Raw genomic sequence first — 19,010 nt, 5'->3', positions numbered from 1 at the left:
GAAACCCACCAGCTCCGAAGGTTCTTTGCTGCTCAGGACATCCCACCCTACCAACTAGTACATCACCTACAAAAAATACAAAGGACAATTTTATCTCTCCATCTTGCTATACTCCTGATTCTTTGCACGAGTGGTTCACAATTTACGAACTTGTGCTATGATGGTTGACTAAAAGGATACGTATAATAAATTCAAAGCTATTTCACTAAGGGGTGGTGGCGCAGTTGGCTAGCGCGTAGGTCTCATAGCTAAATTGAGTGATCCTGAGGTCGAGAGTTCGAGCCTCTCTCACCCCAACATTTTTTGGTAAATTCTCTGACCGTTCTATTGAAGATTTTTTCCATCTTTTTCTTGCAGACATCTTCCCTTCACATGGCTTGAAGTGTGCTCTGTTAGTCATCGAACAATGTAGCCATCCTTGCTACAGATAGTGTTTTGCACACTAGTATATTTCATTAGTATCCACAAATGGTGTTTCGTTGTCTAAAACCACAAATGGTGTTTCGTTGTCTAAAACCACATATGGTGTTTCGTTGTCTAAAACCACAAACTGAGGCCGAGCAGCATGGTGGCCGTTTTTCATGAAAAAATCGAAATCGATATTTGTAAGTTTTTTTTAGAAAAATAGAACAAAAAATTCTAGGTGTAGTTAATGTTGGTACTTGAGAAAATGGTCATTTGTGATTTCATTATTATCTGTACAAAATCTTAATTCAAAAATCGCAAAAAATGAAAAATCTAACAATTTTTCAAGTTTTGAAAATAATTTTCACTTTTAGTGAGCCTAAGTTACAACGAATTCTGGATTGGTTTTTTGCACACTAATAGATTTCATTATTATCAACATCTAGAATTTTTGTTTCTATTTTTTTGAAACTATTATATGATATTTTCGATTTTCAAAAACGAGCTAAATGTAGCTGGGAACCATTTGTTCATTCTCATTTTCGTTGTTTGATGGCGACATTGTTTGATTCAAACACTATCTGCAACAAATATGAGTTTGTGTTTCCATCAAATGGTGCAAGCGGAAGCCAGATAGCTATGTCGATGATGGGGTGAACCTAAAGATCATCGCTTGTATTTTAGGTTTGCAAGCGCTGGCGAATGCTACTCCCCGACATGGAGGTTCGAAGCCTAGGCGGAGAAAAAACAAGGATCATCAAAGGACTATGGGTCATGTGATGATAGACGCTGACTATTTTCCGTACGACCCAACACATGACTGGAGTGATTTTCGTCAGCACTTAAGGATGAAGAAGGATGTGTTTGTGTGATCTGTTCATTTTTTTGAAAGCTAGTGCGATTTGTTCATTGTTTGACGGAGTATGATGACTACTGCAAATTAAAGACACATTGCATCCCAATAGTTGGTTTGTCATCTATTCATAAATGTGTTCCTGCTATGATGTGTCTGCGAGATTTGTTGAAGCTCATATTTCGAAGTGCAACTTTGAGATCAATGGACACCAATACACAAGTGTACTACCTAGCCGGTGACATTTATCCAAAATGGTTAAAATTTGTGAAGACAATTGCCAACCCTACATGTCAGACAAATCTTGTCGTTGCTACACAACAAGAGAGTTCGTTGACTTCCTTGCCATGCATGCAGAAATTTGCCATAACAGTGTTCATTGCCAACTGTAAGATGATCTAGTTGAACACTTGTTGGTTCTCAAAGGAAACCAAGCCATTTGAGTCATGTTGGTCTACTTGAATTTTAGTTTCAATTTGATCTTTTTGTATGAATTATATATTTATATGTTTTAGTTATTGTGGAACTAATTTATGTGCAATATGGTTGCGTCATTTTATATAAAAATATCGCTCTATTTCTTGAAAATAACCAAAACAAAATAGGTCCGCTATTTCGGGGGTGCCACCGGAGATAGCCGCCCCCATGGCGCCAAACATGTGTCTGGACAGCCCAATAGCGGTCATCTATTGAGAATTTTGGACACCCTATTCGGGCGCGCAGTGGAGATGCTCTTACCAAGGGGCGTCCACATTTCTCTACTTTGTGAATTTCTCTTTTATCCATTATTTCCTCGTCATTTTGTATTGTACTACACAACATATTTGACAACACATATAAATTAACATAAACATTGAACACATATAAATTATATAATAATTCAAATTTACTAATCGACATGCAAATTATATATTGCAATTCCAACTCATTGACACAATTTCATCCACACAACATCATTCACAAATTCAAATAAATTATCCAACTTTTGTTGCCACTATTATTCGAAACTTAATACCCTCTGTCCCGAAAATACTATTTAGTTTATAGATACATCTAAATATAGATAAATTTGCGGCCTCCTTTTGAGAATGAAGGGAGTAGCAAACAAGCTATGTAAATCTAGTCAAATAAAAAGAAATAAAAAATGTGTCGCGCCCGCTGATGCCATGGTAGAATAGCAGCAACTGTGTCCAGGGTTCTCCCAGGCCAAACTGAGCGGGTCATGGACTAAGGGCATCTCCAGTGGCACGACCCATTGCAGACACTAAAATTATATGTTTTGGTCCGTTTAGATGGGGCCAAGAACACGAAATTTGTCGTCTGGCCACCCTTGTCTTGTTGGGTCGGGCAACCCATCGACCCGACACATTTTGGCTAGTATATGACAAATTGGACCCACATGTCCTAAGCTGTAAAAATTAAGTAAAGAGTGATCTATAAAACAAAATATAGTTAAACTAAAGCCGAACGCAGTAAATTTCATGTAGTGTAGTAAAACCAAATGCAGTAAATTTCATGGAAATGTAGTTAAACCCAAATGCAGTAAATGGCATGGAAAATGTAGTTAGATGACATGTAGTAAAGCAAAATGTAGTAAATTTCATAGAATCTAGTAAAACTAATTGAGAATGTTGTACTAAATGGCATGGAAAATGTAGTAAATGTGGATGTAGTAAACTAATGGAAAATGAAGTATTTCATGAATTATGTAGTAAAACTCATAAAAGGATCTAGTAAAACAAAATATACTAACTTTTATTTGCTTGCTGCCGACGGCGAGTGCAAGCACACAACTCCAACGTGCTGCTCCATCCATGAATGTGGACGATGGCTAGCAACGGGGCTAGGCCGGACAGAGGAGGACAGGCGGACTAGCGGACCGTGTCCACCTCGATCCATTTACAGACCAAACTTGGTTCGGAAATAGATTTCCACGGACAAGCTTTTACATACCAAATTTGGTTCGGCAATAGGTCGTCGCGGATAGTTTGCGTCTGACCGCTGGGTTGAGTTTTCTTTATCCGCGCATATACGCCACAAAAAACAAACAATCGCGGTCCATTTAGGTCGGGCCGCGACAGATGCTCCGTCGACGCCTTCCTCTCGTACGACTCATGGAATAGTAAATTTTCTATGAGCTGTTGGTATTTGGTCATGTATTCCGTAGAAGGCTATAGAAGCCCACTTGCTCTGAATGTTACTTGCAACTCGGATTGTCAGACATCCCACTAACCAACTACATTACATGTAGAAAAATCTCAAAGAACCAGTTTACCCATCGTGCTACACGACTGATTTTCTGCACGAGTGCTTTATAAGTTGTGGTCTACAAACGTGTGGTACGGTAACTAGTAAATAAATTGGAGTAGATTCTGCTTGATGGCAACAAAGGGGTGGTGGCGCAGTTGGCTAGCGCGCAGGTCTCATAGCTAAATGTGAGTGACCGTGGGGCGGGGTCGAAAGAGTTCGAGCCGCCGCTGCCAGGCATCGCAAGCTTCTCTAGAGTGAGTCATCCTGAGGTCGAGAGTTCGAGCCTCTCTCACCCCAAATCTTTTTCACTCATTTTTCTATCGTTTCCTGCATCCTGAAGCCCACATGAAACACTGATGCTTTGCATCCAGCAAAATAGTAGACCGATAGAGATTCTGAATTTACCTGAGATGAGACCTACCAGACACCTGGTTCCTGCAGAAAGATAACCAGATGCGATTGCAAAAACCTTTGGCGCATTGCCGAAAAAGGGAAACAAGACGCGAAGTAGCCACAGGGGCCACATGATCTCTCATCCAAACAAGACGCAAAGCTGCAAAACCTGTAACTACACTTCCAACTGAACCAAGAACAGGAAAGGCAGCCACTGCCTCCAGTTACACTTTCCAAACGAAATGTCGTCGCTCACCAAGCAGTATACATCTAGGTAGCATAGTTTGTAACTTTGTACAGAGTTTTGTTTGCAATCAAGAACGAAATAACAAGCTTTGTAGTTCTGCACAGCATTAGCAGCAACAGGCAAGCGTTTCCAAAACACACACCACAGATACGATTCCGTTATTTATTTACTGAACACATGATGCCTGTTTGATCATCCTAGAAGCACGATCCTCAGCCCGATGCCTTGCGTCTGATCTCGATGCCCTGCACAATGAGCCCGCTCTTCCAGTGCCCACCTTTAACCTCCAGCAGGCTGAAGGACACCTCGCCGTCATCACCCCCCTCGTTGAAGAACTCGCCCAGCTCCAGCTCCATCCAGCCGTCGGCTCTCTTCTGAGGCTGCCCCACATTCTCTCCATGAGGAACTGGACGGCCGTTCCTTCTCCTGATCCTTTGCTGTGGGAGTAAATTCATCGGCCGGTAGTTCTCGGGCACTCCACCAGCCTCACCATCGTCATCGTAGCCATGGAAGCACACCTTGCGGGTTAAGCTGGTTTCTCCGAGACTAACCGTTGCCTCCTGGGCCGGATTATCCAGACCACTGGAACGTTCTTTCAGCTTGAACACTATGTAAGCAGCATAAATAGTGTCTTCCGTCAGCATCTTGCTCTGTATCTTTCCACGGATTTCGAGCCAGCAAACGTTCCGCAGTTGGGCGCCTTCAGAGAACCTGTTGCAAACATACTGTTAGAGTTTGTGAAGAACAAAAAAGGCAATCAATAGCATGGATTGTTGACTACCATCTAGCATAATTTGATTACTTTTTCCATAGCTCAGGTGTAGTTCACTGGAATAAAGGCACAAAATACTCAATGAACCCTTAGATCATAGAGACGCGTTACATATGCAAAGTGGCATTTATGTGCTGCCTATAGTTTATAGAAACAGAGCTGTAACGGGCATGCACTTTGCTCTTGGAAGTAAGGAAAATAGAAGTAGTACTTGCAGCAAAATTTGTAATGAAGAGGAAAAGCAAGCACTAGCACGAGTTGCTGAAAACCCTATAGCATTGCAGCAAAATTTCGAAACTCCACATTTTTTCATGACAACTTTTCACATAGCTCAGTTTGGTTGGCTAGAACAAAGGTACAAGACACTCAAAGAACTCTACTGTGAACAAGGTAGATCAGAGAGCAATTCAAAAAAAGAAGGTAGATCCGTGGAGTCACATTCTGTATGCGGAGTGACATTTATGTGCTGCCTATAGCTTATGAAAACAGAATTGTAACGGGCATGCACTTTTCTCTTGGAAGTAAGGAGAAAAAAAAGTAGCAGTTTGTTCTGCATATGGGTGAAGCAACAGGGATTTGGTGTGTACAGCAGGTATTCCAGTTTCCAAATGAGACTGACTTGACTTGGTCTCTTTCAGCATCACACTAAAATTTGATATCAAGCCTGTTCTTATCCAAAGATTTGCTACTAGTCCGGGACCATGACAAAACCCCTACTCTGGGTTTTGGTTGAGAGGGGAGTTTCATCTATAGAAACCAAGCACTTGCACTTACAAGTGGCAACTATAAACCCTCAATTCGATTGCAATTGGACGTGGTGACCAGACCACAATGCAATAGCACAACCAAACCAAGTGTATCAGCAACTGGACGCGAATAAGGTCGCGTCGTGGCAGCATTTGGTACAATCTTTTTTTTTTTGCGGGGAAAATAGATTCCATTAATTAGAGCACAGGTTACAGTCTAGGGCTATAGCTGCAGCAGCTTCCGCAGGGAAACTTCTGAGCCAAAATTCAGTTCGGCCTTGAACCCTAGCTAGCTTAGCCAACTCATGACCAGCAGTATTGATCACACGGCTGATCTTGACTATCCCAGTATCTCAACAGAAAGTAGACATAATTAGAAGCATCTGCATCGGAGTAGCTGGGAGAGATCGAGCGAACGAACCTCGAGTCTGGGAGAGGGATCCAGCTCCAGTACTGCGGCGTGTCGCCCCATATGATGGTGAGGCCCCTCGCGGACAGCATGTAGCACTTGGCGCCGGTCTCCCTGTCCAGCCACATGCTCTGCAAATCGCACGGCACATGAGTAGCGATTAACAGGAGAAAAGCGCGAGCGATCAGCGATTCAACGGAGAAACCAAGCACGTCCCACGGCTTGGTGGGTTGTGTTGGGGGATCGGCGTGTAGGTGCGTACCACGCGCCTGTCCGGGAGGAGGACGGGGCCGTCAGAGAGGCGGAGGAAGAGGTCCTTCTTGCGCGGCGCGTCGGGCAGCTCCCCGTCGGCGAGCGGCGGGAGGTCGCGGGGCAGGAAGCAGGCCCAGACGGCGTCGGAGTCGGCCGCGGCGCGGAAGGCCGGGGAGGCCGCGGCGGCGCGGCAGGCGTCGCGCGTGGAGGTGCGGGCCAGCGCCGCCGAGAGGAGCTCCTCCGGCAGCCGCGCGATCTCGCAGGCCTCGCCGTCCATCGGTTGCTCCGCCGCTGGTCGGTTGACTCGATTTGGTCCAGTTGAGTTGTGTGAGGGGAACACGAATGAATCACCCGCGTTTTATATTCGGGGTAGGAGAGGCTTAGCCACGAAGCACCTTCAAGCAATTTGGTTTAGCTCAGTGACGAACATTTTATACTGCCTCTGTTTATAAAAGTATGTGGTAAGTTCGTCTAAATTTAGATTATATCTAGACACTTGTTTAGATATGCATCTAAATTTCGATAAATTTCCGACATCATTTCATGGATCGAGAGTGTAGACAAATGTTTTACAATGATTGTTTCATTTACAGGGTTGATTTTCATAGAACTTTTTTGTGACTGGTAAGATTCCTCAGTTTGTGGGTCTTTCTGCTATAAGAACAAGTATCCACTTCTGAAATTTTACTTACTCTCTTTTTCAGGTGTCAAAAATAGATGCCTACGCAGTGTCCTTTCTTGCATTGCTACAGTGTGGACTTTAATTTTGTTGGCCAATCAAGGAACAAGGAAATGTTGGCGCAATTTAAAATGTTCTTTTTTGCATTGCTACAGTCTAGACCCATTATTGCTACAGTTGTGCTTCCTGATAGAGCAAATATTGTATTCACCTTCTGGTTTCACACACAGAACTGGTGTTTATATCACAATCTATATCATTTAATGGAGATTATTTCCCTCTGTTACACGGAAAAACTATCTGAAAGCTTTGATATAAGCAACTTTTTTTTTTGCGGGGGCAAAGGGATTATATTAATTAAATATAGGTATCATTACAATCCCTTAGGAGGGCATCCAGAATGCAATCTGGCCCAGACCCAAACCATACGTACGTACGGTCATTCAATCTACCATACTTAGCTAACTCATGACTAGCAAAATTCTGGGTACGTGGAATTTTGGAGATTCCAGCAATCTGATCCGAGTTCAGTAGTAATTTTGCTTCAGAAGTGAGGTTACCTAACTCAGATAAATCCCTCTCTTTGCTTCTTATCATCCGGAGTATCTCAGCACTGTCCAAAAAAGATGAATGGCTGGTTTCTCATTATTTAATTGTCCAGCTCTACTCTAAACTTTACAATAGTTTAGTTACAGTACAGTTGTATTTGCATAGAAAACTATAGAAAAACAATTGTCCCTAGAAGGATGATTATTACTTATGTGCTGAATTAGAGCCAGTGAGTTTGGTGTTTTTATTGAGCATTGACATCTGTTTTCTCTTCACTATTTGGTATCGATTGAAATATCATGAAATGAGAACTTTCCCTAAAAAATGGAATTGACAGTTCAGTATGTTGTGGCTACTGATTTTTTTTTGCATATTGTTCCTTTAGGTCATACTATACACATAATTGAAGCAAAGATAGGCAGTGATTTTCATCCATTCGCATGATTATGAATATTTTCAGATAGGAGAAGAGGGCATGCAATATATTTTCCAAATTACTTTATTTTTTTTGCGGGAAATATAATTCCTGCTGTACTGTAAGAAACGGACCTTCAAGACTCTGAATGCCATATATAAACGCGTTTCCAAAACACACACCGCAGATAAAATTCCGTTATTTATTTACTTAAACCGGAATGCCTGTTTGATCATCCTAGAAGCACGATCCTCAGCCCGATTTCTTGCGTCTGATCTCGATGCCCTGCACGATGAGTCCGCTCTTCCATTGCGCGCCGTTCTCCAGCAGGCTGAAGGACACCTCGCCGTCTTCACCCCCCTCGTTGAAGAACTCGCCCATCTCCAGTTCCATCCAGCCGTCGGCTCTTTTCTGAGGCTGCCCCACATTCTCTCCATGGGGAACTGGACGGCCGTTCCTTCTCCTGATCCTTTGCGGTGGGAGGAAACTCATCGGCTGATAGTTCTCGGGCACTCCACCAGCCTCACCATCGTCATCGTAGCCATGGAAGCACACCTCGCGGGTTAAGCTGGCTCCTCCGACGCTGACCGTTGCCTCCTGGGTCGGATAATCCAGCCCAATGGAAGGTTCATTCAGCTTGAACACTATGTAAGCAGCATAAATAGTGTCTTCCGACAGCATCTTGCTTTGTATCTTTCCACTGATTTTAAGCCAGCAAGTGTCCAGCAGTTGGGCGCCTTCAGAGAACCTGTTGCAAACATACAGTTAGAGTTTGTGAAGAACAAAAAAGGCAATCAATAGCATGGATTGCTGAATACCATCTAGCATAATTTGATTACTTTTTCCATAGCCCAGGTGTAGTTGGCTGGAACAAAGGCACAAAATACTCAATGAACCCTTAGATCATACAGACACATTACATATGCAAAGTGGCATTTATGTGCTGCCTATAGTTTATAGAAACAGAGTTGTAAAGGGCATGAACTTTGCTCTTGGAATTAAGGAAAATAAAAGTAGTACTTGCAGCAAAATTTGTAATGAAGAGGAAAAGCAGTCAATAGCACGAGTTGGTGAAAACCATCTAGCATTGCAGCAAAATTTCAAAACCGCGTATTAACCACATTTTTTCGTGACAACTTTTCACATAGCCCAGTGTAGTTGGCTAGAACAAAGGTACAAGACACTCAAAGAACTCTACTGAACAAGGTAGATCATAGAGCAATTAAAAAAAAAAAAGGGGGTAGATCATAGAGTCACATTCTGTATGCGAAGTGACATTTATGTGCTGCCTATAGCTTATAAAAACAGACTTGTAAAGGACACGCACTTTGCTCTTGAAAGTAAGGAAAACAAGAAGTAGCATTTAGTTCTGCATATGTGTGAAGCAACTTAGCATGTACAGGCATACATCAGGTACTCCGGTTTCCAAATGAAACTGACTTCGACTTGGCCTCTTTCAGCATCTCACTAAAACTGATCTTAAGACTGTTATTATCCTAAGATTTGCTACTAGTCGGGGCCATGCCAAAACCCCCAACTCCAGGTTTTGGTTCAGAGGGGTAGTTTCATTTACCAACCTACCACTTGCACTTGCAAGTCGCAACTATTCACCTTCAATTCGGCTGCGATTCGACAAGTGAGACCACAACGCAATAGCACAACCAAACAAACAAACTGCATCAGCAATTGGACGCGAATACGATCACAACGCCGCAGCATTGAGCCAAACAAGCTGTATACTGGTACAATCTGGATCAACACAAAGTAGACATAATTCGAGGAATCTGCATCAGAGTAGCTAGGAGAGATCGAGCGAACGAACCTAGAGTCTGGGAGAGGGATCCAGCACCAGCGCTCCGGCGAGTCACCCCACACGATGGAGAGGTCCCTCGCGGACAGCATGTAGCACTTGGCGCCGGTCTCCCTGTCCAGCCACATGCCCTGCGTATCGCACGGCATGTGATTATTAGCGATTAACAGGAGAAACCGGGAGCGATCAGCGATCAACAGAGAAACCAAGCACGCCCTACGGAGGCACGGCTTGCTCCCCGTCGTCGTCGTGGCGTGTAGGTACGTACCACGCGCTTGTCCGGGAGGAGGAGGGGGCTGTAATGGTCGGAGAGGCGGAGGAAGAGGTCCTTCTTGCGCGGCAGCGCGTCGGGCAGCTCCCCGTCGGCGAGCGGCGGGAGGGCGCGGGGCAGGAAGCAGGCCCAGACGGCGTCGGAGTCGGCCGCGGCGCGGAAGGCCGGGGACGCCGGCAGGCGTCGCGCGTGGAGGTGCGGGCCAGCGCCTCCGAGAGGAGCTCCTCCGGCAGGCGCGCGATCTCGCAGGTCTCCTCTCGGCGGCGCGCGATCGCGCAGGCGTCGGCGTCCATCGGTTCCTCCGCCGCTGGTCGGTTGACTCGATTCGGTTCGATTTGGTGGGGGGTTGGACGGTTGGTCCAGTTGAGTTGTGTGAGGGGAACACGAATGAATGCCCCGCGTTTTATAGTTCGGGGTAGGAGAGGCACCTTCAAGCAATTTGGTTTAGTTTTAGTGACCAACAATTGATGGCCAACTGGGGAACATTTTAGGGGCTGGCCGATTCAAAGGATTTATAGAACAAATTTGTGGAACTGGATTTTGTACTAACACTCTGTTTATAAGATTAAATCGATGCAGATGCTAGGTGTAATTGGTATCTTCACGATGTTAACATATTCTTTTTATCGAATTTTTTTTATAGGATTGATTTTCATAAAACTTTTTCTAAATTACCCTTTGCTCTAGATGTCGTTGCCTAATCGACAATACCTCGGAGGGGGGATCCTCACGAGGGGGAGAAGAAGTAGGGGCCATAGGGCGGAGTGCACACGGGACGGTGGTACGCGAGTTACCCAGCCCGAACACCCGCACGATGACGAGGGCCTACCGCTGCTTGTCCGGAATTATCCGGGCGCTTGCGCGTTGTTACAATGGTTGTGGTTGTGCCTCTAGGGCTCCCGGGATCCGGCTTATAAAGGCGCCCGGATCTAGGGTTTACATGGAGAGTCCTAGCCGAATACAAGTTGCCTAACTACGGTACAATATCTTGCCGTGTACGTCAAGGATCCGCCTTCCTTATGGCCGCACCTGGATCCGGATACTTTATGGGCTTCCACGGATCCGGCCTCCTTCGTAGGTCGGTTAGGATCCGGCTCCAAGTTCCCGGACTGGACTTCATCCTTCTTGATCAACAGCAACTGGGCCGCCCGATGGGCCCCATGCCACCATCACCGTCTGTGGGCCACCCGGGCTTGCCGGATCTAAGCCACGTCGTTGATATACCCATAAAGTATACCCACAACAGTAGCCCCCGAAGTTCTCCGAGATTCATCATTCTTCCGTCTTCAAATAACCCGGAACCGAAGAGAATCTTGAAGAGCTTCCAAACTTTCCTGTTTCCGATATCATTTAACCGGAAATTCTCATGTCCTTCAGTATCGATAATGTAACGGAGTTTGCATTTTTCCCGCGCACAACTTCCTAACTTCCCGCGCTAAATTTTCGGAGATCCGAATCTTTAGCCGGAAATTTCGGAAGTGCACGGTTAAATCACCTCCACGTCATTTTACCGTTTTTAACCTAAGACACGTGTCATGTATCCAACGGTGAGACCGTTCAGTTTCCGCCGTCGGATCCAGAACGCGAATCTCCGCGCGTGGCCTATAAATACCCCACCTCGCGGTGATTTCTCATTCTTTTCACCCCAGTCACCACTTCGTCTTCCTCCTCCAGCCGCGCCGCCAGCAAGATCTGAACTCCGACGAGCTACGCCGCAGAGTCCTACGCGCCCGATCGCTTCAAGCCTCCATTCACTCCAAGATCGCCGCGGTTTATCGGGAAATCTTCCCCGCCGCCGATTCGTGGTCACGCGGGTCGCTTTGCAGCAAGTTCGGCGACCTTCATCCTCGCCGGAGCTTCGCCGGTTCGCCGCGCCATTGACGGTACGTGCGCCGGACTTGTAGAAGAAGAAGTAGTGTAGGATAGATTCCGGTTACTCAAACACTTTGCATGGGTGCAGCCGGAAGCATGCCGATCGACTCACAGTGTACTGGTAGTTCTCCGAACAGCCCGGATCCCGATTCATTAGAGCCTATCTCGTCCGGATCCCATAGCATATCTACCACCATATGTTTCCGACATCCGGCTGGCTCAACCTTTTTCCGCATCTTCCAGCACCAAGCTAAGCCGGATCCCAACCGCACAAGAAATCGAAGAAGAACTTCAAGGGCAAGCTAGAATGGCTGCAAAGGTGCAAGAGACGGAAAATAAGAAGGCTTCCAAGGCCCGGAACCGCGAAGGAGAGCGGGGTCAATGGTGGCCCTGCGAAACCACTGATACGGAGCTCAGAGAGCTCCAGAACGAAGGTATGATCTCCGCTCACTGGAGTTTCATACGCGACACCGTCGTCCCCAAGCCTGGAGCCGGAGAAGTGGTCATGACCAAGGCTTGGGTGGAACGCGGATTGTCGCTTCCTTGTTCGGAATTTTTCCTCTCCGTCCTCAACACATACGGGCTTCAGCCCCACAACATCTGCCCCAACTCCTACCTGCTGCTGTCCAACTTCGTAACTCTCTGCGAAGGGCATCTCGGAATCCGGCCAGATGTCAAGTTATGGCAGTTTTTCTTCCGAGTGAAGAAAGAAACAAAGGACAAAGCTATGCTGAACTGCGGGAGCATGACCTTCATGCTCCGACCTGGTCGTATGTACCCTCCACACGACTCGCACGAATCCGTCCGGTACTGGAACGGCGGATGGTTCTATGAGAAGAACGTGTCAGTTCCGGAGATCCACGATGGTCTCCCCAAATTCAACAACGAACCTCCGGAAGAGCTCGCAAGCTGGAGCTTCATCCCGCCGCTTTCCCTAACTCCAATTCTGGAGAAGGCAGCGCGGAGAATCTCCTGGTTAGTCCATGACGGGCTAACCGGAACCCAGCTTACACTGAGCTGGTTCACTCGGCGGATCCAGCCCCTACGATATAATGCGCGACTAATCTGCGCCTACACCGGGGCGGACGACCAGCTCCGAGCTACCCGCCACGATCTTCCGGCTGACTCTCTCAAAAGGAGATTCAAGACGTTGGTGAAGGTGGGCCGGGGTCAACCGATCCCGGAACTGATCAAAGATATCTACACGAACGACCAGTGTCCTCCGGTAAGCTTCAATCCTTTCGTTACTTCAAACTTCACAAATTTTTGGATATTGACCAACACTTTATATCTTTCCCTCCAGCTCGCTACATTGGCGGAGGAAAATCTGCGCACCATACTCCGCGTCCCTGTCAGCGGCGACACGGCGGAGGAGGTTCCGGAGGACGATGAGGAGGAAGAGGAGCAAGAACCCCGCAAGGTAGCTCCCCGACCTACGAAGCGTCCCCGCGCCAAAGCTTCCGGCTCCGAGCCGGAGCCGGCGGCGAGGCCTCCGCCAAGAAGCCCAAAGTCACCAAGCCCCCTCCGCTCGATTCAAGGAAGGCGGAGCGGGAGCGTTTGAAAATGCTTTCAACGGCGAGGCAAACGCTCACGCCCCAACATCCCCGGCGCCCCGTAAGTTTCCGGGTATGGTACATATTTGCCTTGATGCATCCGTTACTTATGCGATTTTCTTCTATTTGTTCGCAGTACTCCGATCGCCACTCGGACCGCCGACCAAGAGCCTATCACAAAGTTCCCGAAGAAGTCCCCGGCTGTCGGTCCTCCGACCCTCGCTCCACCCAGCGCTTCCCACACTGCTCCCCCATCGTCCCCTCCTCAGGTGGATCAATCTCCCCCTCCTGCCGCAAACACTCCACCGGAGATAATTCCGGTCAGCAGCGAGAAAGTGGGCGGAGAAGATCCCAAGGCCAAAGGCCCTGCTCAAGAAGAAGCTCAAGATCAAGGAGAAGCGGAAGTCACTTCCTCCGAGAAGGCCGGAGCCGGTGCTGGCGACGTCGTCGTTTTTCCGAAGAACTTCGGAGATCCGGCTGACCTCACTTCCACCCCCAAGGCATATGCTACAAAATTCTTCAAGCAGCTCACAGAGCCGGAGAAATGGGAGCTTGAGCAAGACTTGCTCAATGCTATGCTAAACAATGCTTGGGGGAAGCCGGATGCCAATACATCGGAAATCCAGGACTTCAAGAAGGGCGTCGGCGAGTTCCTCGACAAGCTCATCTGCAAACAAAAGGTACTCCCCAGTAGCCCCCAAGCATGTAAGCGGAAACAAGTATTAGTTGGCGCTTAAATGCTTTAGAGTAACGCCACTTTTGGGAAGATTTATTAAAATGTTACAGTAGCCCCCAAGCATGATGTCGGAAAGATTCCGGCAAAAATGCTTCAAAGAACACCACTGTGTTGTAAGCGGAATTTTGACTCCTGCTCTGTCTGCTTTTTACAGGAACAGCAGGCACTGCACTATGAGCTGCATAAAAACATTGCTCTGCAGCGCCGCGTTACCTTGGGTCAAGCGGAAAACATCCGGACCCTTACAAATAAAAATGCGGAACTGAACAAGCAGCTGGCGGACGCCCAAGGTTGGTTTCCGACCTTTCTTGCTATCAGTTCACGTTCCGACTTTGAACTGTATTTAACTTGAATCCTTGTAGGCGCATCTTCCTCCCTGGCTACGACCTCCTCCGAGCTGGAAAACCTGCGCTCCTCCTACCAAGGACTGGAGCTAAAGCTGAAGGAGGCGGAGCAGCAGAAGGAGCATGCCGAGAAGCAGCTGGCGGAGAAAAACTCCGAGCTTATCAGGGAGAAAGGCGAATTCTTGCTGAAGCGGAATGCTGATAGCGAGACCATCAAGAGGCAGCAAAAGGACCTCAATGGGCTCCGGAAGTATATGGAGACCGCAGAGCACCATTGGGACCTGCTGGCCGAAAATATTCTGGGTACTTATACTCGGAATTTCTTGTCTTGATGCTTTTTGTTTTCTCGTGCTCAACTTGAATGTTTACTATTGTATTTTTGTGCAGAGCCACTTGGATATCCTGAAAAACGCCGGAACAAATTCCCCCGGGACGACGTTCTTTCTCTCGCTGGTGATGACTGCAAGGATCTTATATCCGCTTCTCGGAAAATATGCCATAACTTGTCCCTGAAGAGGAGCCGCACATGCAGTCTGCGCAAGCTGATCAAGCGTATGGATATTCTTCCGGAGCTGGTGACCGATCTACAAGCGTCATCTGCCCGAGGTGCAGCTGCTATGACTCTAACCATGTGCTTGGCGCATCACCCAAAGATGGATCTGGATCGGGTGTCTTCTGGAGTTCCTCCGACCGCAGATGTCGAAAAGCTTCTCGATGCAGTGAGTGGATATGACACCCGCATCGCGCGGAAGATCCGTCATGAAGAGTTCTACGACAAGGTGGTTCTGCCAGCAGACAAGCCCCTTGAAGATGAACTCCAAAAAGAGCGCGACGCGGAGGCCCGTCCTGCGGAATCCGGATCCCAGTATACATGGACCAGCTCCAAGGATGCTCCCGAAGAGGAAGAGCCCAAGACCAGCGCTGCAACCTCCGACGAAGATGAAGAGAGCGATGAAGACGTGTCGTCTCCGGCTGAAGGCGCCAAAGGAAAAGATCCGAAGCCATCGCTTCTCCGTCCAAGGCGGAGTGAAAACGTTTATGTCCTGCGGGATAAAACAATGCATCATTTTGGCCCCAGCGAGGGTTTGTAATATAACTTAAATTCTTAAGTAGTTAGGGACGAAACAGGCATGCATGCGTGGGCGGAAAAAAACTTATCCTGCTATCCGTTTATATATTATTTGCATGTGTTGTTTCTTGAAAGCAAGTGCTGGTTTAATAATTTCCGGCTTGCCCACTTGACCTTCCACGAGCCGGAAAACCCGTGCCGGAAATGCTCGCCAGCGGCGACGAAGCCTAATGGCAATCCGTCAATAACCGCGGAAACAAGCCCCCAGCCCAAGTGCCGGAAGTCGCTACCAGGAATCCATGGGTTCGCAACAGAAAAAATTTCCGCCAGAAAACTTAAGCTTACGTCCTAAAGGACGATTTTGAAAATCACAACTTTCATACACGCCTAGGCGGAAAGATCCAGCTCTGCGGTTTTAGTCGGAAAACATACACGATCTAAAAATGAACAAGTAAAGGAGGTAAAAGACGCAAGAGAGTGAACCAAAAGCTTTATTTCATTGATCATGTATAACTATTACAGAGTATGTAATGCGTAAAGCGCTAAGTGTGGAAAGGACGTAGCTGTGCTATGTTCCAGGGACGATCTGTTTCATCATATATGTCACCCGGATCTTCTCGTTTTCGTTTCCGATGCCAGTTGGCAGGTCTATCCTTTAGTTCCCGGAAATCAACGAGATAGTAGGATCCGTTGTGTAGTACTTTGCCGATGACAAAAGGTCCTTCCCATGGAGTTTGCAACTTGTGATCTTTCACCCGGCGAAGGCGGAGGACTAAGTCTCCGACCATGAACGAGCGGTTCCGAACTCGACGGCTATGATAGCGTCGGAGCTTCGCTGGTAAATGGTGGAGCGTTGGTCAGCTAGATTCCGAGCTTCTTCGATCGAGTCCACGGATAGGCCGTCGAGCCTCGTCAGCAGTTTCTTCATTGTAGGCGGAAACGCGCGGTGAATCATGGATGATGTCGGTGGGGAGCACAGCTTCGGATCCGTATACCAGGAAGAAAGGAGTAAATCCTGTTGACTCGTTAGGGGTAGTTCGTAAACTCCACAGAACGGAATCCAGCTCATCAGCCCAAGCTCCAGCTGCGCGGCGCAGCGGTTCTTCAAGGCGAGGTTTGATTCCGGCTAGTATAAGGCCATTGGCTCGTTCGACCTGACCGTTGGATTGTGGGTGAGCCACAGATGCAAGGTCAAGCCGGATCCCAACTTCATCACAGTAATCCTTGAGTTCTCCCTGCGCGAAGTTTGTGCCATTGTCTGTGATTATGCTGTGTGGGATGCCGAATCTCGTCACGAGGCTGCAAACAAATTTCAGTGCCGTAGCACCATCGGCTTTTCTCACTGGCTTTGCCTCGATCCACTTACTGAACTTATCAATAGCGACCAGGAGGTATTCATGCCCACCAGGAGATGACTTTTTTAACTTACCAACCATATCGAGCCCCCAGACCGCAAATGGCCAGGTGATAGGTATGGTCTTCAGCTCTTGGGCTGGAGCGTTTGGTTGAGTAGCATAGTACTGACAACCGCGGCAAGTTTTCACCAGCTTGTCAGCGTCTTCTTTAGCTGTTAGCCAGTAAAATCCTAACCGAAAAGCTTTTGCAACGAGGGATCTGGGAGCGGCATGATGCCCGCAATCCCCTGCATGGATCTCTCTGAGGATTTCAATGCCATCTTGACTGGAGACGCATTTGAGAAATACCCCGTTTGCGCTTCGTTTGTAGAGCTGTCCGTCAACAATTGTGTAGGATCTTGCTCGTCTGATGATCTGTCGTGCGTGGACCTCGTCCTCCGGCAACTTTTGATCAATGAGGTAATCCAAGAACGGCTGAGTCCAGGCCGGAATGATTGCCATCACTTCCTTAGCCGGAGAAACCGCGGATCGGGGTTTTCCGGGTTTGCACCCTTCACCGAGGGCACTCGTAGATGCTCGAGGAAAATTCCAGAGCGGAATTGGTTTCCTGCCGGATCCGAGCTTGGACGAGCATGTCTGCTGCTGTGTTATCGTCTCTCCTGACGTACTTGACTTCGTATCCGAGGAAGCACTTGGCGATCTCGTCAACTTCGTCTCTGTAAGCCGCCATGACGGAGTTTCTGGCGTTCCAGGTTCCGGCTACTTGTTGTGCCACCAGGTCGGAATCTCCGCAGCATATGATGTGCTTGATCCCAATTTCCTTAGCGATGCGCAGACCGTGTAGTAGAGCCTCGTATTCCGCCATGTTGTTGGTTGCTTCGAAGTGAATCTGCAAAACGTACTGCAGTTCTTCTCCGGTCGGTGACTTCAGGGTAACTCCAGCCCCCGAGCCTTGATGTTGCTTGGATCCGTCAAAGTGCATGACCCAAGCTTCAGGTTCCGGCACAGGTGTGCCCTCCGGTGCTTCAGTCCAATCCGCGATGAAATCCGCTAGGACCTGAGACTTGATTGCGGTTCGGGCTTCGTAGTTGATGTCGAAGGCAGATAACTCGATGCCCCATTTTGCTACGCGTCCTGTTGCGTCGGAGTTGTTGATGATCGTTGCCGTGGGAGCCTTGCTCACCACTGTCATTGGGTGCTCTCGGAAGTAGTGTCTCAGTTTCCGGCTTCCTAGGAAAACTCCGTATGCCAGTTTCTGAAAGTGAGGGTATCTCTGCTTGGATTCCGTCAAGACTTCGCTAATGTAATAGACAGGCCTTTGGACTCCGTGCTCAAATCCTTCTTCCTTTCGTACCACCACGATTACGAGGCTGATAACTTTATTGGTAGCCGCTATGTAGAGGAGCATAGGCTCTGATTCAGCTGGAGCTGCCAATATAGGTGGGGAGGAGAGTATGTTCTTCAACTCCTGAAGTGCTTTATCTGCTGCCTCATCCCAGACAAACTTGTCGGTTTTCTTCAGCAGCTTGTATAGGGGTAGGGCTTTCTCGCCAAGACGGCTAACAAATCTACTGATTGCGGCAACGCAACCAGTTAATCGTTGCACATCTTTGAGACAAGTCGGCCTTTTGATGTTCAGGATAGCCTTGATTTTTTCCGGGTTAACTTCGATGCCCCTATGAGAAACAATGAAGCCAAGGAGTTTTCCTGCTGGTACGCCGAAGACGCACTTTAGCGGATTCAACATCATCTTGTACCGTCGGAGATTATCAAAGGTTTCCTTGAGGTCGCTCAGCAGGTCGGATCCCTTCCGGGTCATGACCGCGATGTCGTCGACGTAGGCGTGCACGTTCCGACCAATTTGGTCCTTCAGGCACCGCTGCATCGTCCGTTGGTATGTGGCACCTGCGTTTTTCAAACCAAAAGGCATGGTAACATAGCAGTATGTGCCAAAGGGTGTGATGAAAGAGGTCGCCTTTTGGTCAGACTCCTTCATCAAAATCTGATGATACCCGGAATATGCGTCAAGA

The 19,010-nt window shown here is 47.7% G+C and overlaps 1 protein-coding gene, 2 non-coding genes and 1 pseudogene across 3 annotated transcripts; 2 read left to right on the top strand and 2 right to left on the bottom strand.

Moving 5' to 3' along the window:
• Positions 1 to 209: 209 nt before the first annotated feature.
• Positions 210 to 296, top strand: TRNAM-CAU. Its single transcript is given in 2 exon segments — positions 210 to 247; positions 261 to 296. It is a non-coding gene; the product is annotated as a tRNA-Met (tRNA).
• A 3,352-nt stretch (positions 297 to 3,648) lies between these two features.
• On the top strand, positions 3,649 to 3,805 carry TRNAM-CAU. The gene is made up of 2 exons: positions 3,649 to 3,686; positions 3,770 to 3,805. It is a non-coding gene; the product is annotated as a tRNA-Met (tRNA).
• A 529-nt stretch (positions 3,806 to 4,334) lies between these two features.
• On the bottom strand, positions 4,335 to 6,607 carry LOC124688949 (F-box protein PP2-B10-like). The gene is made up of 3 exons (XM_047222567.1): positions 6,338 to 6,607; positions 6,088 to 6,206; positions 4,335 to 4,859 (listed from the first exon to the last, which is right to left on the bottom strand). The coding sequence occupies exons 1-3, from the start codon at positions 6,602 to 6,604 to the stop codon at positions 4,361 to 4,363; spliced, it is 885 nt and encodes a 294-aa protein (XP_047078523.1). The 5' UTR covers positions 6,605 to 6,607; the 3' UTR covers positions 4,335 to 4,360.
• A 1,615-nt stretch (positions 6,608 to 8,222) lies between these two features.
• Positions 8,223 to 10,344, bottom strand: LOC124691048 (annotated as a pseudogene).
• Between the last annotated feature and the right edge of the window lie 8,666 nt (positions 10,345 to 19,010).

The sequence above is a fragment of the Lolium rigidum genome, chromosome 2, assembly GCF_022539505.1.
Source record: "Lolium rigidum isolate FL_2022 chromosome 2, APGP_CSIRO_Lrig_0.1, whole genome shotgun sequence".
Lineage (NCBI taxonomy): Eukaryota > Viridiplantae > Streptophyta > Magnoliopsida > Poales > Poaceae > Lolium > Lolium rigidum.
Note: the sequence above shows the minus strand (reverse complement) of the source record. Positions and strands in the feature narration are given on the sequence as shown.

Bases quoted from the DNA above. Each gene is read 5' to 3' on its own strand.
- LOC124688949 (XM_047222567.1), bottom strand. From the start codon at position 6,604: ATGGACGGCGAGGCCTGCGAGATCGCGCGGCTGCCGGAGGAGCTCCTC. The intron at 6,207-6,337 runs GTACGCACCTAC...TGCGATTTGCAG, and splicing joins TCCTCCCGGACAGGCGCGTG to AGCATGTGGCTGGACAGGGA. The intron at 4,860-6,087 runs GTTCGTTCGCTC...TGTTTGCAACAG, and splicing joins ATCCCTCTCCCAGACTCGAG to GTTCTCTGAAGGCGCCCAAC.